We start from the raw sequence: 23647 nt of genomic DNA on the forward strand, positions 1-23647 counted from the left end.
TCATTACATTACATGAGGTATTCTGGTAATAGTGTTAGGCTTCAGCTAAAAACTCATAGGGTCAATATTCTTCAGTGGCATATCATATCTTTAGTATTTTATGATTTCTTATTTAAATTCTTTAAAGTAATAATATAGTTACATTTGTTACCTGTTCTCCAAATCAAAATCCATTCAGTGGAATACCTCTGTGGTGATGCTTCTACACTTCTCTGTTGCTGACTGAAAGAACTTCGCAGTAAGTTACTTCTTGCCTCAACCAGACTAAAAGATTTCAGGCAGACCCCCCATGTCATTACTCATCTGTCAAGTCATCCTGGTACCTCTGGCTCTCTCCTATTACAATCCACCAGGTCACATTCCCACTCCCAAATGGAAACTCATCCAGTCCCTTTCTTCCTGGCAGAGCTCACCCTATTGCAATTGATGCCTAAGGATGTTTATCTGTCCAATCTTGTCAATGTAAGTCTTTTCATCTCCATCTAAACCACATTACCATGATGAAGACCTACTACATTTTGGCTTACTACAGGCTACAAGAGAAACGATATCCAATAAAGAAACAAACAGGTAATTTTGGTCATTAAAAATCACCTGAAACTTGTGGCAAGTCCTAATGTAAGTGAAGCAACATCTTACAGATTAATGACAGCAGCCTAGGAAAAAGCATGAGGGTTTTTTTTTTTTTTTTTTTTTTTTTTTTTGACAGACTGCATGTTAACTAAACAAAGAAATAAGGTTGATTGAAGTTTACAGTCATAACTCATCAATCGGATTTTCTGGCTCTCTTAAATGTTGATTTAAAAGTCTCCCCTCTTCACTTTACCTCAGACAGACCTATGGCTGATGTTTCTCCAAGGTTTCCTCTGGAGTTTCCCCTCCTGGAGAATTCAGGCTCTGTTAGCAGCCCCTGCAATCCTGACCCATTTCCCCCCTGCGGCTTCCCTGAGATTGTGACTCCTGCTGCTGCTTCCTGTGTCTGCTAGCCAGGCTGCTGAACTTCCATCAGGATTCCTTTCAAGCACAAGGTTCCCAAACATAAGCTCCCTCTGCTTCTCAAGATTGGAATCAGGAAGTGGTATCACGTCAGCCTCTGACAAGGAGTGTTGTCTGGGAGGCCAGAGCAGGTTCCTGCAGCAGGGAAGCCCACTGTGACAGATGTCTGAGCAGAGGATTGTTGACTACCTTCCTACTTCCAACAACTGAAAAGTCTCCAAAGACAGCAGCTCCTGTTTCCACTCACTCTTCCAAAGCTTTTCCAGAGTGAGGCATGCCAAGCACACGTTTCAGACACCTGCCATAGCTCTTTTACCCCATTTCTTTGTTCATGTGCACAGACCATAGAGGAAAGAGCAGAATAGGACAATCCCTTTTCCCCCACCTCACTTTAGGCACCGACATGTAGATGAATTCTCTCTAGTAATTTCACATCATGGTGTTTGTAAAAACACCTACAGTTGATAATCTAGGTCAGTGGTTCTCAAACTGTGGGTCATGACCCTTTGGGGATCAACTGACCCTTTCACAAGGCTCAACTAAGTTATCAGATATTTACATTATGACACATACCAGTAGCAAAATTACAATTATGAAGGAGCAACAAAAATGATTTTATAGTTGGGGGTCATCACATGAGGAACTGTATTAAAGGGACTGCTGAATTAGGAAGATTGAAAACCACTGGTCTAGATCATTACCAGCAATATTATTTCCTGAACCCATATTTTATCTCTTCCTATTTTCAGGAAGATGATAATTACAAGTGGTAGGTTTCAGTGGACCTTCCCATAAAAACCTTGCTTTAGACTTAACCCTCAAGGCCATTCAAACTAATAAGGAGAAAATTACCCAAGTTTGTAATGCATGCAACATTTCATGGCATACATGGATAAATTCTCTCCTAAACAATTCAGTACATGTTGATAACTTCCTATGACTTTCTAGAAGCTTTAACCCTAAGAAATGCTTTGTATTCTTGAGAAACACGGCACTTTGAGTGGCTGTAGGCTTTAGAAAATGCCAGTGTCTGTACAGAGTTTCCAGGTATCAAATGTCGCCTGTAAAAAGGGATGTTTCTATTCCACTACCACCATTGTGTTATCTTTGCCGTGTAATTACAAGCTAATTCAGGGCTCTTTGTGATAGACTAATAGCTACTGATTCGCTTCTGCCACCTAGTACCTCTTCATGCGCTATTAATACCATCTGCAGCGCCCCAGCACTTAACTAGGGTGGGCATTTTTCTCTAAGTAGACTCATCTTTGGCAAATCATTAATAGAACATCAAAAAGATCCCATCTGTTAGAGTTACATATGGCTAAGATCAGAATTATCAAATATCTCATTTTTTTCTTTATTCCTCTTTTCTCTTTTTTTCCCCTTTCTTATCCACACAATAAATGTAGTTGTCAGCGGGATAAGTTCATGTGCCGGATAAGGTCACAATTTCATTTAGTGACAACTTCCAACAGTAGGAACTTACAAGGTTCGATTTATTAAAGAGTCAGAAGGGATAAGATCACTGCTTGGCCAGCCTGATTTATCAGGGTTTGACTGGAGTACTTGAATAGGGAATGTCGTATTTCAAGTTTATGTTCAAAACTGTAGTTTAGTGTGTGTTGTGACTGTATGACTCAAAAATTGAGACAGGAAATTAGAAAAGCTATCCTTATATGGCAATTTGTTGCCATCACACAACGGCTATCATTTACTGAGTCAAACAATGCTTAGGGATGCATCAATATAGCATAAAAGAAATGGAGTTGTTTGTCTTAGACAGAAGATGGGACATGCGGTTATTAGTGATTGTAGAAACTGGTCTAGTGGCAAGACTGTGGTTTAGCTTCACAGACAGTCAGCAGTGAAAATGTTCTAACCCCCTCATGTGTTCGGCAGGCAGCTGTCAAATGGTTAAACCATAAAATAGCAAAGAGCATTGCCATACTTTGGCCACCTTGGCTGACTTTGAAAATGTTTCAGAATTTTTGAGCGCCTTTTGAACTCAGCATGACTTCGGGGCTGTCCATGTTTGATACCATGATGTATAATGTTTTCCAACCATGAAGAAAATATAAATATGGGTTCTGAAGCTATAGCCTTCTGCTCTAGTGAGGCCTGATAAACATTTCAAACCAATTCATGTGGTCTGCTTTGAAATTTGGTTATATATTTAAAACTAAGTCTAAACCAATCCTGAGTTTATTTTCAGCAAATGAAATAGGATCTTCTATCATCTCATTTACTTGAACCCCATCCTTTATGAAAGCAGAGCCCACAGTTAAGAGATGTTAAGTAACATACCATACATGCTCATGTTACCAACTTCATGCTGGAATTAGTTGGAGCTGAATTCAGCTGATTGTGGAGAGTGATGTGAAAAGGCCCACATCTTTCCCTTTTTGTGTACTACCGTTTTCGTAGACTTTTGTTTCTAAAGAGGCATGCAAAGGGATCCAAAAATCATATTGAAAACCCCTTCATAGAAAAAGATTTGAGGTCATTTCTGGTGACTTAAACTTTTTTTCCCCACCAGTCAATTTGTTTTATTTAGTCCTAAAACTGGGTTGATATTTTTAAAGCTGTGGGGTGTTTAGTAGTGGTTTGACTTAACTTCTTTTTTTTTTAAGTGGAGCTATCATAAGTCTTTGAGTAATCACAGACTTTTAAAAGTATGCATTATCAAGAAGATAAGAGAAACAGCCCACAGCACTAACAATATTATCTTTTACCAAAATTGATTAGACCGTCCTAAGTGTCTCAGATATTTTCTGTGAACCTACTCAGAATGTTAAAAATAAGGCTTCCTTTTTAAAGAATAGCTGCAAAATATGAACTGGGCAGAGAAATAACGACTTTGTTTTTCTTCTAGCTCTGTCTTTCGCAGATGAAGTAGCCTCCATGAGAGCAGTGAGAGGTTGTTCAAATGAAATGTGTGAAAGTTGTCATAAAAAGAGAAGACCCACTAAGACAATTTTCTGCTAATATTAAAATCAACTTTAAATGTCCTGGAATTGACACATCTAGCATATTATGAAAATCTGTACATAATTAATTTTGTTCAATTTCTATTTTGTAAGTAACACACACCTAAACCATTATCTACTCAGAGATAGTCATTTTAAAATGATGTAGATCAAATTGTTGATATTTTTGTTGAGGTGAAAGGAATTATGAAAGAGAAACCACCACTAATAAAATGGACTCTGAATGCAGTAGGAATATGATGGAATAGTTCAGTTTGTTCTTGAGTTCACAGGAACTGCAGAAAGGAAAATAGGTAGGTTTGTGCTTGCTCATGCAACTTTATTAATAGGGTCTGTTAAGACAGATGTATGATGGGTGTTTCTTGGGTAGCAGGAGGAGGAGTTCCCAGAACGGGATAGGTACTAAACAGGAGATAAGGAAGAGGGGAAGGGACTATCTGGACTGGGGAAGAGCAGCAGAGCAGCAGAATCCATTTCTTGGCAGATGCTATGGACAGTCTCCTGGAGGGGCTGAGGTCCCAGCACAGATGCCCCCTTTGAGAGGTCAAAGGGGAGCGACTCAAGATCTTGCACAAAAGGCTGACTCAGTGATAGTGGAATTTTAATAAGCTTATCCTGACAGGGATGGAGCCCGCAGTAGAACTGGTCAGTCACTTAGTCAGAGTTGACAAAGAAGGTAGAGTTGATAAGAAAGGCAAATCTAGGAGATATGAAGAGGAAGATATGTGAAAATATGAAATGATTTGGAGAGAGGAGACAGAGCTGTGACCACAGACACTGGTAGACATTGGGATGCTATGATGCAAAGATCTGGTGACATACTAAATATTGGTTACATACTTTGCATAGCAATAATTTGTTATTGCAATTCCTATTTTTGTGTACAACAACTGAAATTTGAAGTATTAAGTGACTTCCCCTGGCTGGCATGACATTCCCATTATTCTTTCACTATTTAGTATGGAACCCTTTTTAAACCTTCATTCCACATTATTCCCTTTCATCCAGAGACTTAGGAACTTCACCTCATCATCAATCATTATTTTCATAATTTGTTTGATCCTTCCTCCATCAAATTGTTACTCAATCCCTTGGCTTCTCAAAAGGCACATGGCTCAAGATCCATGTTCGAAAAGTTAAGCCTGAATTTCATCCTTGGAATTTTCTTCTAACTCCTAAAATACAAATAGCAACTCACTTCCATCATTTTGTGTATCCAAGGCATATGGACTCTAAAACCTGCACTATATTCCAGGCCCAGGCTTCTGTTTGCTCCTTTATGTTTGAGCTTCTCTTATTGTCTAGAGCTTAGTAGATATCAAATCAATATTTGTGTAATAAATGATTGAATGAATTGATGAATGGAGGCATAAAGCAGTGAGCCCCAGATTAGGCATGAGTTGGAGCTTTGCTTTTACATTTCCAGTGAACCACCCATTTTAGGGCAAGCTGGTTCTAGGACTGGGATCTATCACTCAGGAGCCCGGTGTTCTTTCTATCTTTCATGATATAGCCAGGGAAAGGGAAAGGAAACTATTAACATGGACCATCTGAGTTGGAAAACACCTTACTAATTAGTGAGTGCTAATTCTTACTTTAACAGAAACTTTTGAAGGACTCTTCAGCCAGTTATTGGACAGTTTGGGGATAAAAAGCACCTTCTTTTTAGTGCAATAAGAGTTTACATAATGCCTATTAATACCTAAAATAATACTATACTCTGAAGTAACATGCAAGGTAAATATTTCCAAACATCAACATCTTATTTTTGTTGTTTCTTGGTACCAAATATATATTAATATTGTATGGTATGCTGTAGCTTTTTATCAACACAATTACAAATAAATGATTCATTTTTAAACTACTTTGGCAAGAAAAGAGTTCCCCCAAACTTTAAAACAGCACCTTAGTAAGAAAGGAGACTGGCATTGTTCAATGACAGTGATAATGGTGTTGTCTAATGACAGGGAAAAGATTGAGTTGAGAGCTTGAACAGTTACTGGGTGGTTTGTAATAGTCGCATTACAAACTCACAAAGTATTTGTGGTCTGTTTAAAATTTTAATCATAGTCAGAGACATCTGACAACTTAGGAGGTATTTGGATATTACTTTATGATCTGGCCTGAGTTTCCAGTTCTTATTCCATTAAAAGATGGTCTTTATTGTTAATCCACAGGTGTAGATAAGAGTCACTATTTGACTGCAGCTGAATCCTTTACAAATGAAATATGTCAAAGGCAGAAAGACAGGATGAATTACTTTTTAAAGGGGTTTTCAAAGATTTTCATGATTCCTCTGGTGCCACATAAAAATGGCATGGCTTTTTTAAAAAATGTATAAACATAAGCAGATTTATTTGAAAATAATCCTTATGTACAAATGAAAATTCTTAATTAATATTTAGATGAGGGCATTGTTTTAAACGTAAACACTTGAAAATTTTCAGAATTCTTATCTGAGAGAAATTAGATATTTTCTCTGTAAATTTAAAAGTTATCCTCAAAGGCTTCAATAAGTGGATAAGCATAAATTGAAAGACATTTTTCACGCTGATTATTTTTTAGCATTAAAATAGATTGCTGGTGGAGCAGGGGGGTCTGACTCAAGGGGTGAAGTTCCTGTCTTGGAAATAGGTTGCTAGCTTCGCTCTGTCGTTGACAAATTTTCCATGGAAGGCTGCTGATTCAAATGTATTAATCAAAGTTATGACTGTACAAGGGTTTAAAGACACTTTCAGAGGAAAAGCTCAGAAATGGGTTTGTTATTCCATATGATGAAAAACATTTTTACACTTCTATATGCTTAATATAGAAGTTATTCTATATAAACTTCAGAGTTTAGCATGTCAGCCCTGGTGTTATTTACCATCAAGGCATTCTTTCTACGAAACTATTTTTGCAGTCCCTTTCCTGGTTGCTGGGCATTACTGATTTCTGCTCTACTCTCCTAAAAAGCATTGAGTATGTATCTATCTTAATTGATTAACTCTTTCACTCTTAGAACAGTTGCCAAGGAGGTGGGGGTATGTGGAGAGGGGGCTATGTAAATTCAGTCCCTAAGGTTAGAACATGAAATTATTCTGAACATCCTTTCGGAGAAGAGGGTGAATTTGTATTTTGTAATGGAAACATTTTAAGCATTGTACAATATTTTAGTATAAATATTGCATACTTTTGTTGGGTGGTGGTGATGCACGCCTTTAATCCCAGCACTCAGGAGGCAGAGGCAGGCGGATCTCTGTGAGTTCGAGGCCAGCCTGGGCTACAGAGTGAGTTCCAGGACAGGCTTCAAAGCTACACAGAGAAATCCTGAATCGAAAAACCAAAAAAAAAAAAAAAAAAAAAAAAAAAAAGATTGCATACTTTTGATTTAGAAAATGAGTAATAATAGGAACACAAAAGATAATACCTGGTATTTAAATAATTAAAAGAGAGTAGCACAAATACTTAAAAAAATAGGAAGAAATATCATTGAGCTCAGTTTGATGGGGTTGCTTTTGAAAACGTGAAGATGGAAGCATGATCCCACCACAGACATGTGATAATTAAAGACTGTCATGACTGAGTGCACTGAGTTCCAGGTGGAATTTTCCTGTTTCCAATCTGCCTGGCTTTTCCCTCAATCCCTCATTCTTAAATCTGGTGTTGAACGGGCTGGCAGAAATACCACCAGGAAGTAGGAAACTGTACTAGTGAAGTAGTGTTTTACAATGTTGAGAGCTTTGGATGGTCACATGACACAACAGTACTTTGAGGGTAAAAACATTGACTGAACCTCCAATTTGGGAATGACAATTCTTGTTCGTCTTAAACCACGTTCAAGCCATGGACCTCATTCAGATTTGATTCACTTAGTTTTTTATAGTCATTTATCTATTAACCACGTATTCAATTAATTCCTAATACATGAAATGTATGTAACATCTTTACATCTTGTAAATATAAATATAATATAAAGAAGATAGTCTTTAACTGACTGTCCTTACAAACAAAACAGTTTTTATGAAAAAGAAATACCATTCCTTATTGCATATGTACCTATTTTATCCATTGAAATTATTAATAATTCCAGAAGATTGTCAACTGTTTTAAGATTCTTTCCAGATAACTGTTATTCAAAAGTTTTGAATAGGTGCAAGAATTTCACCCATCATTTATTCTCCAAAGTCTCCTTTATATTTTGGCATTAGGTCAATGCTTTTTAAGGAAATGTTGCTTTTTAAGGATGACTTCTGTGGATAATGAGTGTGGAAAGTGCAGAAAAGAAACTGGACTGAATTTGAATACAGTTATAAAGACAAGCGTTCTTTCTTTAAAGGGTGCCAAGGTCAGTTGGTTTTCAGGGAAGCGTAATTAATTTTCGTTAGATGAATTCTGAAAATATTGAATGTGTAGAGCAAAGGGAAAACAGGTGCTATTGTTAGGATGCATGAGCGTGTGTGTTCTAATGGCCCGTTCTCACCTCTGCAGGAGAGCTGGAGGCCTTTCAGAGAGATGGGGAACGGAAAATTCAGAGTCGGCAGCAACTTCCGGTGGGAACAACCTGGGGCCCCTTTGCTGGCAAGATGGACTTGAATAATAATTCCTTGGTATGTGGACCTTCTAAGACGGTTGGCTACTCTTTATCGGGCTTAATCTCTGCTTGTTTCCCGGTTAAATTGGAAAAAAAAAGTTTGTGTTTTGTCAGTTTTATGGATTTCCAGACATTTTCCCAGTGGTTTGTCTCTAATATAAAAATAATCCCAAAAGAAACAACTTATTCATATCTAATAGCTGACTAGTGAGGTAACTTATGCTCACTGCTGCATTGCTGAGCCAGGCTTAGTCTGTTCACATTTAATAATATGTGCAGTCACCTTTCTTTTTCAGATGACACAAATTAAGTACTATACCTTAGAGGTGTGCACAAAGAATAAGAAATAAACAGCTTTGCTATCCTTCCATAATGCTGCCTGTAACTGTAAGGGCAAGGATGAATGATCAGCATTATAAGTTGTGTTAACTTTTCTATGAAAGTTTTGAGGCCCCAACGTCATCTGCTTGTTATTATATGGGTACCTGATTTCTCAAGACACTAAAAGGAAGGAAAAGCAAGAGATATACTTTCCAGGTTCCCAAAATACTGCTTAGCAGACATCTGAGAATTAAGATATTGATCATATTTAAAACTTCCATCAGACACCACCACATACCTTCGTCATTTCTCCAACGTTTCTGACAATAGTTTCTGCCATTAAAATGATACCTGTCGTTCATTCATGGAAGAGTGAAGTTTTTCCCATTTGTTATATCAAAATTATATCTATATTAAAATGCAATGATTTATCAACCTCTATATCACTGTCAGTATACATGCAGGATGGTGGATTCATGACATTTTACCTTCTGTTAAATTGTGGTGTATGGAAAATAAACCTGTTTGTGAAAGTTTAACTTCTCATTGCTACCTATAGAGCATCATTTTGTGGTTTGAACACTTCTCTACCATTCCAAAGCCATTTTATGCTATGTTTAATATTTTTAAATAATTCAATTTATATATTTGAAGCAATCCAATAGTTTTGCTACTATCTGAGACGTATGAATCCTCTGTGGTACCAGATCAGCTGTGCCTAATTATCCTCTATAGAAATACCTTACTATCTCAGTTTATACTTTTTAGAGTCTAAATCTCTAATTATGTGCTCTATTAAAGGCAACATCTATTATTATAAAATTTAAATATTTCATTACAGTGCACTTTTAAAATATTTTGAAAACATTTTCTCTTCCAGAACTTAATCTGATTTTATGTCATTAAATGCAACCTACACTATTACAGTACCATACTGATCATTGTGTAGCAAGGACTAATATATAATGATGCTTATTTACTTCTAGACTAGAGTGTATAAACTTGAGGACTGATTAGTTAGTTCATTTACCCTTCCTAACAAATCTGTAAATCTGCTGTATTTCAATTTTTGGTTTCATAGATGAGAAGACAAATGTTCTGGCTGTTGATTCCAGGACTTTGAAGTCTTCCCATGCTGCCTCTTCAGTAGAATATCTACAGTATATTTTTAACGTGATAAAGATTTTTGCATAGATGCCAAATTTAAAAAATTAAAGGAAATAGGCAATAATGACAGAATTTTGTTGATTTGTTTGCTTTATGTTGGGCAAAATGTTGCTTTTGGTACAGTTTGTAATTAGTCAAATATTTGTGTAACTTTATTGCATCTTTAGAATTTGGACAGTATTTCAATATGTTTTTTAATAACATGAAGACAAAATTTCCTTATTAAAAATATATAGCTTACTAGCCCTTTTTTGCCCATCTTTGAACCAAATTTGAATTAGAACCCTCGTTTAAATTGCTTGTTTGCCAACTGATGTAATGTTACTCAGACTCATGATGTTGGCTCAGGAGATTCAGCACACTAATTAATCCAACACAGTAATTAATTGAGTTACCATGCCAGATGTCAAATCCTTTTTATATCTTTCAAGTCTCCATCTTGAAGTACATTAAAAATATGCCACCTTCTGTGGGAAGCCTTTGCCGACCAGGCATTTGTATGTATATAGGATATTGCAAGAAACATACTCCTCTGTACAGAAAAACACAAAAGCTGATTCAACAAGAAGTTATTCCTGGAATAACATAATGCACTGAATGTATAAATAGGTTTTTGCTTACCAATAGCTTCTTATCTTGGTAGATGCTTCACACTGTAAAGGATTGATAATAACAGCTGCAGCAGAGGAAATGCATGTATTGGGCCAGGAATACTTCATATGAGAGAAAACAATAGTTATGTCTGTAATAAAGTATTGCAGAGGAGAATACTGGCACTTCAGGAAGTTAAATAATTAGCTCCCGAGCAATTATTTGATATTGTAACTTAGGTTGTAACCTAGGAAATATTGTCCATAATGTAGGAATAATAATACTTGGCTTATAAAGACTTTGAGACTAAATGAGGACAAATACTTGAATTATCAACAGATATTTGCCCGTTATTAGTCTGTCTTCTGTACAAATGGATCTATTGCAATTCAGCACATTAAAAGTTTCACAGATTCCCCACACCAGACTAAAGCATGAGAGACTGTTGATGTTGGTGTTTAGGCCATTAACATGTTTAAATTTAGCTCTTTATCAAGTGATTATGATTTTTCACAGAAACAGAATCAAGAAGATGTGTCTGAACATAGAGATTTATTGTAAGCATTTGGATCAAGCAAGAAGGGGGCTTTGTAAGTCCAAAGTTGTTATTGTGGGTTGGTAAACTGAGTCCCAGAAGAGTACAAAGGCTGTAGTTTTCTTGTGCCAGGAGAAGTCAATCTACTTTTTATATTTAGACTTCGAGTTTGTTGATAGAGTGTTTTATTTGTTCAAAGTTCATTAATTTAAATGTTAATTCTGATTAAACACATCCTCTGAGTTAACACATAAAATTAACAATCCCAGGTTTTGGAAGTCAATGACATCTTGTGACTCTCCATTTTCTGATTTGTAACATTATGCCCCTCAAGGAATTGCTCACCAGTAAATGAACATATACTTATTTCCAACACTTTAATATTACACAGTAACATAAAGTGCTTTTGTAGTTCCTTATACCTGGTTCTTTGGAAGTCGTGTGACTTCATTGAGAATATGAAAGACAAACAAAAAAGTAGTTTGTTAAGTTAACTTTAAATTCTGACCAATCTCTGCCTTGAAGAGGGAAAGTCTATATATTATCTATATTATCTCTTTGATGATTTTTATAACCTTCCAAGTATAAAGATCTTTATAAACTAAATCTCCCATTAGTATTAGTACATGGTAGTAACTAATATCATCAAAGACCAATAATTAGTTAAAAGTTTGAGTGTTTAGAACTTAAGTGGCATTTGCACTCTCTTGCTTGTGAACGCATCAGCTGTCAATAGCTAACTATCTGACTGGATTCAACCCATTGCGGGAATGAATTGATGTGCATCCTTAATTAAGTAGAACAAAAATACAGAGTTCCATATTGTCACATAATATTAAACTTATGACCTGATAAATTCAATCATGGAAATTGATAGAGAAATCTCATTTCATTCTGTTCAATCAGAATAGGAAAATTGCGTGATTTTCATTTGTGACATCCAATTCTTCAAACAGGCAGTGCATATATGAAGGGTCCATGCTACTGACCTAATAACAAAACAATGCTTATATTAAATTTTGTAAAAGTTTCAGAGTAGTTATTATCATAGAAATTTGATAGAGAAATGAATTAGCAATTTTTGATCCATATCATTATGATCCCAATTAGCAGAGGCCTCCGTTTCTCCTCTTTTATAAAGTTCCATCTCTTCTGACACTGGTTTTTGAACCCATTCTTTGCTAGTGTTCTCCAGTTTCATTCCATCATACACTGTTGCAAACATATCCATACTTGAACCACTCCAGCACTCATTGCTGTAGACAAAGGTTGCTTAGTGGAACACTTGGGTATTTCGTAGATGTTTTGTAGATCCTGAAGCAAGTTCCTTGCAGGCCAAACTAACTGTAAGTCTTAGAGATTTCATATTCTGAATGACAGTCTTCAACTAGTGATGATAAGTACAAGCTGACTGATAACCCCATGCTTCTTCATTTCTCTATAGAATCTGAGGTCTCATCTATACTGTCATGTAAAATTTGTCAATGAAATTGGTCTCTAATGCGTTTAATAATGCATCTTTTATGATCCTATTTTCCTGTCCTGTCTGATTTTACACATTGCTGCTGGAATTTTTCTGAGGTCATTTCCTCAGTATGCTACTTACACTTGAATCCCTCTCAGAGTAAGCTTCTGGAAAAGCTATACATTAAACTCCTTTTAAGATACAGTGATGGAGGCTGGAGACACAGCTCTGAAGATAAGAGTGCTTGTTACTCTTGCGAAGGACCTGGGTTCAGTTCCTAGCACCCACAGGGCTGTTGACAACCATATGTAACTCCTGTCCAAGGAGATCCAACACCCTCTTCTCTCCTCTATGGGCACCAGGCACCCACGTAGTGCACAGATATACATGCAGGCAAAATACTCATATGCATAAATAATAAAACAAATAAGTGTAAAAAGAGATACAGTAAACAAAGTTTAAAAGCAGTATTCAAATAAATATTGAGACTCTAAAAGAGATTTGTTGAATCTTTATTATTCCATTTGGACATCTATCATTGGTACATAATAAGCATTCAATAAATGCTTTTAAAAGTCAAAATACAATACAGTGGAATGAACTAACCAGGACATTCTCACTGATACCCACCGATGCCTTCCCAGTCTTGACAAATCGATGATAGAATTGATAATTCTGCTGAAACAAGACTCTGTGTGGCATCTCAGGCTTTTCCACTGATGTTGACATTGTGAATGATATCTTCCTTTTTAATATTCATTTTCATCAGAGCTCAGTATTGCTATATTTTCTGCTTCTCTCGGAGCTTTGGCTCTTTTTAATTTAACTGTGCATGTTTCCCCAAACACTTCTGGCCTTTCTTCTCTTCTCCCTCTGTTCCCAGTGCCTCGGGGAGCTTATCCACTTGTAAAGCGTCAGCTACTAATTTACAAATGACATTTAAACAAAAATCTCTAACCTTGGCTTTTTACTCTTTCTCTAATATAGCGTATTTCCACTCCTTTCTCTACCTTGCCCACTAGCCTTTCCCACTAAATTCCTCCAGCTACCACCTTTACAGATGGTCTTCCTGTTCTTCTCCCTTGCCTCCATCATTCAGTTCCCTCTGATCTTAGCTTTGCATCGCCTTTCCTGTCTCATCTCTACTCCATTGTTCCCGTTCCTCTCTCATCTCAAATGCTTGTTCGCTTGTTCACACACGGGAGTCCAAAGCCACCCTTCTTTATTTTTCTCTGGAACTACACCCTTTCTCCTCCCTCCCCTTTAGAGTCAGCTCTCTATTTCCAGTGTTCTCCTTCTCACATCCTCCTTTTCAGATCCCCATTCTTTTCTTTCGGATTCTCTGTCGCTGCTTTACCTTACACCTCCGTCGCATGCCCCTTGATGATCACATTATTCTTCCTTTCAATTGCTCTCTGTGTCTTCTGTCTTTCTCATCATTTAGCATCTAGATCATAGTGTGCCCTAAATCACAGTGGCCCCTAACTCTAGTACTTCCAATCCTGAAGTGTGCAAAAAGAATTAAACTGGTAAAGCCTGAGGCAGGTCCTCCTGGTTTCACCTTTACAGCTTTGACTGCTTGTCTACATGGAGACTCTCATTCCTGGAAAATGCCTGCACGATCCTGCCTGGGTAGATACCTTTTCCTCCACATCTGTGCATCATATGGCTGTCCTTTCTTAGCATGGTTGAACTCCTTTGTTTCCTCTCTATCCCCTCTTTATTGCAGTCAGCCCAGTTTTGCTTGCTCTGTTCAAGGTTGTCTTTGATGAAAACTTTCCCTGAAGTCTCCGTTCTGGAAAGATATACCCTTCTAAGGATTTCCACTTTGCTCTCTTTGCTAGGATTGGGGTACTTTCCACATGATTTGCCCTCTCACTGAGCTCCTTATCTAATGTTTATCTTTATATCCGTGCTGTGCCCATCTATAGTAAGAAAAACAAGCAGATAGACAAACAGAACCTTGAAATAAGTGAAGCAGGGAATTGTGGGCACTTCCTCTTCTTCAGAATTAGCACACCGCATTCCAGATTGTACACCCATTTCAACATCTGCTGTAGTCCTGCTTCATCTGCCCAATTTAGCAGTCCAGTTACCACAGTAAAGGCGCTCTTTTGCCGTTTGTGTTTATACAGTTATTTTGTATTTTAAGTTCATTGAAGTGAAAGTTTCCATAGAGTGAGGTAAGTACATCTGTTTCTCAAGTCTGCACCCAGGAGGGAGATGTGCTCCTGGTGATTTCTTGATAGATACAGATGAACTTCGGTGTAATGCCTAACAACCCTTTGAGACAGGAAGGAGGAGCTGCTGTGCCACGGAGGCAATTAAGATTTATTTACAACAGAATCAGTCTTATCCCTCACTAGGACATGGGTGCAGGCCAAGAAGGTGTTCTGTTCCACCATGCTTTCTGTGAAGTCACATCCAGCATCTCACTTTCCAGTGACAAACCATCTGGGAAATTCCATCTGTCTCTGCTTGGAACCTGAGGTGGCAGTCGCCCACTGTGAGCAATTTTCTATTAACTTCTTGGATAAGATCAGTCAGATTTATACTGAATTGATGGGAACCATAAGAGCAGGGTTGTTCCAAGAGAAGACAAATGTACTGATTCCTCTAATTGGGCTTCAGCCAGTTTCGTTCAAGGATGCCCTCAGGTTCTATTAGTGCACTGACTTGTGACCTTTTTAATTGTACCCTGTTCCTCTTGGGAAGCATTGGGGAAATACATTATTGATGGAGGTTGTAGGTTTGTCTCTTAGGGAGGGCAAGATCCTGCCTTCTCTTATACTGTATCTGCTATGTGGAGAATAATGGAAACTGAGTGGACAGGGAAGCTGCCCAGGAAGACATGAAGCAGGACATTTAAGGTAGCAGAGCCTTGGAAATGACACACTTTCTTTCTAGAATGACTGGTTTTTTGGTTTTTAAGAGTGGAAAGAGGTCAAAAAGAGGAAATAGGTTAGTGTGGAAGCCTCAGAAATTAAGGATATCCTATAAAATATAAGCATGAAAGTAGAAAACTGAAACATCAAATAATCACTTTAGGAGCCTGTCGAGAGCTAGATTTTTCATCTGCATTTCAATCTGAAGGGACTCCTTCCATTGTGATGAAGGCAGCATTATGGTGTTGACAACACATGGAATTAGATTGTCTTCTGACACTGTAACAGACCAGAAGCATAAATTGTACATTTCCTGATAATTATTACCTGCCCCCAAAACACAGTTTTTATGTATAGCTGAACTCTGTGCTACCTTTATCTCCTTTTGACATAATTTTTCTTCTGATGATAGTCTTTGCATGCTCTGTATGTTTTTACTTAGAATTTTGAAATTTGGGGATCCAGTAGCACAATTCCTTGTCATTTACCTACAGTTCATGGTTTTATGCACGCACGCACGCACGCACACACACACACACACACACACACACACACACACACACACACACACATTGTCTCATATAGTTCAGACAGAACCCAAACTCTTCCTGTAGCCTAACTAGCTTTAAATTCTGATTTTGCATTCTTCCTGCCTCACTTCCCAAATGTTGGGGTTATAACTATGTACCAACACACCAGGTTTCATAATCTGAAGTTTAAACACATTTTCCTACTTGCGTTATGATGTATGACTCAAACTATTTATGGATACTTACAAAAATTAGTTTTCCCTCTTCATTCATTTTTTTTTTATTTTTCTAGAAACCAGGAAGAATTTTTATTGAAGTTGGTCTCATAGGGTTATTGAGATGCATATAACTGTTATGCTGTTGAGATTATTAATATCCCAAAGGATGAGCTGTTCACATAATGATAATGTGATCAAAGTGAATGCACTGGGAGTGTGTGTCTCAAGTTGAGGCTGGTGACAAGTGCCACCTCCTAGAATTCAGGCATGAGGGATGCAAGCTGGCTGTTGATTTGCATTGGGAGCTGTCATGTGCACTGTTCATACTCAACACTGGGGCAACATACGTGAGTTTTCTTACTACAGACACCCTTGTTACTGTCCTTTCTAGTGTGCCAAGTGCAGTCGCTGTGAAGGTCTGGACTGTGAGGAGGTAGATATGTAAAGTGCAGACTGCCTAGAGAAAGATTTTCGTCCTTCTAGATATTGAGAAAGTAGTTTGCCAAGTGTACTCTATTGTCTCCATGTTATAAATTATAGGACATAAATTATTAAAAAGATGTGGATTTTGTTGTGGAAGAAAGGTAAAATGAGATGTTGTGAGGGGTGTTTGTGTGCAAAGTTGGATTAAAAACGTGTTCTATCCTTTATGTAGTTAGAATATTTTGTGGGTTTTTCTACTTGAAGTTTTGAAAGGAGTTCCGTTTTATATATTTTTAAACCATTAGTTCTACATGGTGATAATAGATAACCCTCTGAGTTATGAAGAATTACCAATATTCTTAACTTAGCATGACATATTCAGCAATTTGAAGATGAAACCTGTGGGAAAGTAGACAAGAAAGCATTTAGTACTCCTTCAGTTTGTTTTTAAAATTGAAATTGTTACAGAATAATTCTCTCTAAATCTTATAACACATTAAACTCTGCTTTTTTTTGGGGGGGGGGCATCCAGGCAGTGGGACCAGATCTTGTGCTCATTGCATGAGTTGGCTGTTTGAAACCTGGGGCCTATGCAGGATTGTTTGGCTCGGCCTGGGAGGAGGGGACTAGACCTACCTGGACTGAGTCTACCAGGTTGACCTCAGTCTGTGGGGAAGGCTTTGCCCTGGAGGAGATGGGAATGGGGGGGGGGGGGCGTTGGGGGGAAGGTGAGGGGGACGGGAGGGGGGAGAACAAGGGAATCTGTGACCGATATGTAGAACTGAATTGTATTGCAAAATAAATTAAAATAAATTAAAAAAAAGTAAACTCTGCTTTTAATTTACCTGACCACTAGGAGATCCCAAGGTGGCCTAAACTAGGTATTATGGTTTAGCTGTATCTGTCTCTTGGTGTGGATCATCTCTGTTATTGCTTATCTGACAGAGGTGAGCCTGTGCCTCTGTCCACATCACTCCTACAAAGCACTGTATTAATGATGCAGTATGATCTACCGGCAAACATCTTCTGTGCACTTATAATATGGTAAAAACAACATCGATTTTATCAAGTACTTTCATCAAGTATATTTTATATAAAATCATGGAGGAATTCTGTTTTGGAGGCTAACATTTCATTTTTACAATTTGTATGTACTTATATTTTTATATTACATTGTAGTTATTGTGTGCACATGTGTGGAATGGAAGCAGTTTTGAGAAGATGGGAAGGACATCTTTGGGAGTCTGTTCTCTGTTTCAGTCATCTGGGCCTCTGGAATGCACTCAGGTCAGCAGGCCTGGTTCTAAGTGCCTTTACCTGCTGAGTCATCTCACTGGCCCTAATTTTTAGGTTAAGTGTTGAATTTAAAACTTTGCTTTATTATTCCTCTACTTTCACTGAATTTGGTTTTCTTCATAAGACTCATTGGTCCAGTCTGACCCAACTGCATTTTCTTATTTCTAATTTTTTTTTTTATATTCTCAGTGCCATTTCATATCACTTTATTTAGAGGAAATAAGAGTTAAACGTAAGAATATATATGCAAAGCTGTGGTCTATGTATTTGTTTATTTTTCTTCCCCTTTTTTTCTCCAGTTCTATTTCTGACTACCTTGTGTGGCTGGCATAGTGACTCTCACAAGCCAGGGTGACAGATGGCCAGTTCCTTGGTGTCATTTGAAGGCTCAACCAGTGGAGGATTTGGGTACTAGCTCACTTAAGTGGCTGCTGATTCAGCTCCTGACCTAGTGAGCTTCTTTACAGGGCAGATGACTCCATGGTGGCCGGCATCCATGTGGGCAGGAAAATGAGACAGCGAGAGAGGGGTCCACGGCAGAAGCACAGCGTATTTGTAACCTAGCTTAAGAGTGACGTATCATAATCTGCTAAGTTCTGTTCCTTAGGTCTAGCCTACCCGGAAGGGAACTGAGTTAAACAAGGGCTCGCAACTGAAAAGGAGGCATCTCTGGACCCCTCAGACTCTGCCTGCTGCAGAAGGCAATTTGCATAAGTAGTTACTTGACCTTTGTCTGGAGGAGAACTTTCAAACACTGGGAGCAGTAGAAGAAATTACAAAAGAAAATTCAATTAATTTGAACAGAAGGAAAGAGATTATGTCTTAGAAATTATCGTAACCAAAATCAAACATTCATCAGTTAAAGACACTTGTGAAAATAAGATGTATTTTGTTCTTATTTCTGTAGGTAAATATGATATTCCCACAGAAAGTGATCAATGGCTCCTATATTTGAATATTAATTCTGCAGGTAAAGAAAACTGAGTTAAAATACAGGTGCTAGGGTGATGTCTCAGTGTTTCAGAACACTGGCTGCTCCTCCAGAGAATCCAAGTCCAACTGTAACTGGAGTTATAGTTCTGGAGTTATAGAACCTTCTAGTCTAGTCTCCACGGGTACCTGCATACATGTGGTGTGTGCACGCATGCGCACACACACTCTATCATCTATCTATCTATCTATCTATCTATCTATCTATCTATCTATCTATCTATCTACCTACCTATCTATCTATACTTAAAATGTGTATATGAAGCATGGCATTGCAATTAGAAATACAAGGAATTTTTTTGGTCACATCTTTGGTCATTTTGAGAAACATATTAACATATTGTAAGCATTAGACATCAGATAGAACATATGGGAAAGCACTCATGATGGAGTCAGAATATCCCGATTCTAGTCTTCTCTGTTATTACTCAAAGTGGCTGTGTGCTTTTGGGTAATAACATATCCTCTTAGTTTTCTTGTTTATAAAAGAGGGGTTATTATACCAGACTTACATCATGCAGTTGCTTTAAAATGATATAAAATTATATGCATTTAGTCACTTTGAAAACCATACAGCTTGCGATGTGATGTGAACCTGCATTACTTTTTATTATATCTGTGAATAGGGAGTTGATTCTTCATCCGTCTAACTCTTTAGGAAGTACATACAGCCCTCTCCACTTCTGCCCTCTGAGTATCCTTAACCAGGAGCGTCATTGTCATCCTATAAATGCATCTCTATGCGCATGCACCCACATTAATTTGTACACATGTGGTCATCAGAGTTATTGATTAGCTGCTGTGAATCTGCTGAGGCTCTCAATATACAACGTTGAGAAGGACAAAGTATGCATTTAGAGCTTTTAACATCTAAGTAGACAATTACTGCAAAATCAGAGGATAAAAACACATAATTTTAGAAAGAGAAAGGTTGAGCTGTCAAACTACTTGACTTCCTTGTGCTTTCTTTTAGTGGGAAGTTACACTTTAGAAAACATTTCTTGAGTGTGTGATTGGGGATTCCTAACAATTGGAAAAAAGTAATTTACCCTGTGTGACTTGCTATTGAGGTAGGTTTGTATTTAAAATGTTAGCTCAACTTTTTTCGTTATCTATTGAGTTTAGAGCTCAGAACAGAAAGAAAGCAAATATTGCCATCATGGTTCAGATAGCAACACATGATGAACTGAGAAGAATTGGTACAGAGCTCAAAAAAAGCAAAGGCATTTCACAGGTATATTAAGAAGTCAAACATACAGCATTTGTTCATTATGACTCTGTATATAGAAGCACAGGCAGTGTACCGTGGGCAGGAGTTTCTCTTTGTTCATTATCTCTGTCTCTCCATCTCTGTCTCTCTCTTCTCTCTTCTGGTCTCTCTCCGTACCTGTGTATCTATGTATCTACCTATCTATCTATCTCTATCTATCCATATCTATCTATCTTCTATCTATCTATCTATCTGTCTATCTATCTATCTATCTATCTATCTATCTATCTATCTATCTATCTATCATCTCTCTCTCTCTCTCTCTCTCTCTCTCTCTCTCTCTCTCTCTCTCGTGTGTGTGTGTGTGTGTGTGTGTGTGTGTGTGTGTGTGTGTGAATGATTTTTGTCATTTGGCTTAGATTAACTAATCATGTCCCTACTTCACTGATTTAAGTCTCAGGTGTGGCATTGGCATACTTCTTTGGAAACTGGTGCTACTCAGGCACATGTAGACTATCCATCCATGCAAAGGTACTCTGTGATGTCCACACGTGCAGCTAACATGATTACCATAACCTTAGTGCATACAGAATTAACTTCCTTCAGGTACAACAGTAACAAAATGGTTGCATTTGCACTCTGAGGACCTTCAGACATGGCAAACAAAGGTGGTCTTTTTCCTGAATATTTCACCAAAGGAATCTAGGCAGTTTTACTCCTCCTGCATTCCTTCATAACTTACAAAAGAGATACCCATTGACACCCACTGAAGGAAAGAGACATTTACAGAAGTGCCCCATCTGCTCATACTTCAGGAGAGGGGGCTAAGGAGGAGAAGCGGGGGAAGGGGGGGTGAAAGTCAAGCAGTGGCCCATGCTATTACTTCATTAATCACATGGAGGCATTCTGAAAAATGTTTCTCCTTGGTTGTAGCCATCTTTTTTTTTTTTTTTTTTTTTTTTGGCGTTAATCTGCACCCTGTGGCAGGATTTTGTGAGAGGAAACAATGAGCATTTCTGTGCCACCCTTTTCTCCCAATTGTTGCAGGCCCTGTCAGAAGGCTCTGAGGATGATGCAGGTCTGTATCAGCGTGATAAGGGAAAAGAGGATTCTGGATGGCTTTGGAGAGACTCTGTGGGGGTAGAGTGTGCTATTTTGGACTAGACAAGCTATGGAATACAGCAGAGGCCCTTAATGGGATCCCAAGTGTTCTGAGCCAAACCTTGTGCTTCTTCTTGAAGCTTTTCTAATAAAATATTTTGATGGCGAAAATTATGTGGCTGTCAGAGGGGCCAAGGTTCAAGGTGCTGTTTTAAGTCATTTTCCCCATAATCTTTGATTAGTTAATCTAGGCCAAATGACAAAAATAGTCTCAGTCTCTCTCTCTCTCTCTCTCTCTCTCTCTCTCTCTCTCTCTCTCTCTCTCTCTAGGGACACTTGAGGTCACTTTTAATCTGCTAAGAGAGTTTCAGCTATTGGCATCATGGACTCTGTGTGAGTGACCAGTGTGTTTTATGTACTGTAGGTTCTCATTTTTGTAGCTAAATGAAGTACGAAGCTATCATTTATAATGCTGATTCCATTTTGGCAGGCTTTTGGATACCCATATGGTTCAGTTAATCTTTTTTGGAGCCTAAATGTACCTTTGTTATTTATTGGGATTTTTGAAAGGGGACAAATGTGGATTTTTTTTTGCTCTGGATTTAAAAAGTACACATTAAATGTTTCAAAAATAATTCATACAGCTAAGAGAATTCCAATGAGTTTAGAGGGAGAGCTGCTGCTTGCTGGTCAGCTAAAATAAAACTACTCCTAACAATAAAGGCGGGGGGAGTAGACATATGTTGCTCCAGAAACATAGAAACAGTATTTTATAAAACATAATAATATTTATGGGAGAAATTAGTGGAAATTGATGTTAAAATGATCACATCTTGAAGCATCCTCAAGCATGTAGATCCTGGGATTATTTTCTTTTGTTCATCCTGCTATGGATCTAGTTTATGAATAAAAGTAAAGATGCAGAGAAGTCAAGACCAAAGTGACCATCAGAAGGACAGGTGACAGGTGGCTACCTCACGGTATGATGCCCTGAACTTCCTGTGCTCAGCTGGGGAAACTCATCTGCCTTTGGGTGAACAGCAATGTTAAGACCCTACGCCGAGGGTGCCAGAGAGCTACTCCCTCCTCAACTCAAATGTCCTTCTTTGCTGAGTTTACTTCTATTGGTTCAGATGCCTTTTGGTAGAACTATCATCTGTCTGTGAATAAAAAAGAAGGCAGAAGAAAAGACAAACCCATAGGTGTCCATTCAAAGCCCAAGTTTTTCTCCCTGTGAAAGTTCTAGAAGGGTAGATGTACGTGGACAATAACATTCATCCCGTGCATCGTTTATGTGGTCACTCAGGCTTCCTTCAGTTTACTTTTTTAAGGTGGACTAGCATGGGTGTTAGCTAGACATTCACCAGTGGTTACGTAAGGGTCTGGATAAAAAGAATAGAGATAGATCTGATTGTACTGATAGCCTAATTACCCCACCCCCACTCCCATCCCATCCCTAGCCACACATACATTACTCTATGTGCGTGCATGCATAGTGATAGGTTACTTTTATCTTCTTTGCAGTGAAGTCATAGGTGAGTGGAACTATTATGTGCATACTTTCGTAATTATTGTTGTAGTTACCCCTTGCCGCACTGGCCAGCAGTTTAATGAGTAAAATCTATTCTTTTTTCTATGATAGATAATTGTGATAAGAGTCATAAAGGAAAGCTTGACTCAATATTTATTATGTCCTGTAAGTCAGAAACTCTGCTGAAATGGAGGGGCACAGAGGTCTGAATTCTCATCAAACAGAATTACTTCTTGTATGCTTATTGAATATATCTAAATTCTATCCACCACTTTCATCTAGTGCTTTAAAGAAACCACGTGGATGAAAGCATGCACACACATGTGTAATGAATAATTAGTTTTCAGGACAGCATATAAAATAAAAAAAAATAATAATTACCTTTTATTTTGTTTCTATTCTTTCTTAAGTAAAACGGTCTCACAAAGTAAAAAAAAATACAATTGTTGAAAGATATATAACTTTTCAATATTTTTCCACCAAAGTTAAGCAATATTATAAACAGTAATATTTCTCATACATTTTCTGGGAACTGGATTATTTTAGATCACAGACAAAGGCAATATTGCTAATTTATCATAAAAATTTTATATGTGCACTAATACGTAAGCTTAAACAAATGTAGAGAAATTAGACACAAACATGTTGGACAAAAAGGTGCTTATTGGGGAGTGTATAGTGTTTATAGAGAGATGCACTTGCTGTTAAGAAGGCTTGCTGCTTCTGTGGAGTTTTGTTCACAGCGCCCACTCACACTGGGTATCTGAAAACCATCTGTAACTTCAGCTACAAAGGGTCCTACACCATCTTTGGGCCTCCTCAGGTATC

The 23647-nt window shown here is 37.8% G+C and overlaps 1 protein-coding gene across 2 annotated transcripts in view; it reads left to right on the forward strand.

Moving 5' to 3' along the window:
• Zfpm2 (zinc finger protein, FOG family member 2) overlaps positions 1-23647 on the forward strand; it is a 445304-nt gene that overhangs the window by 216045 nt on the left and 205612 nt on the right. For both annotated transcript variants that reach the window (XM_052747726.1, XM_052747725.1), the window contains one exon: positions 8454-8572. In XM_052747726.1, coding sequence (XP_052603686.1) covers positions 8454-8572 — 119 coding nt within the window. The remainder of the gene's footprint in view (positions 1-8453; positions 8573-23647) is intronic.

This window comes from Peromyscus californicus, unplaced genomic scaffold (genome assembly GCF_007827085.1).
Source record: "Peromyscus californicus insignis strain IS unplaced genomic scaffold, ASM782708v3 Scaffold_20__1_contigs__length_68692818, whole genome shotgun sequence".
NCBI lineage: Eukaryota > Metazoa > Chordata > Mammalia > Rodentia > Cricetidae > Peromyscus > Peromyscus californicus.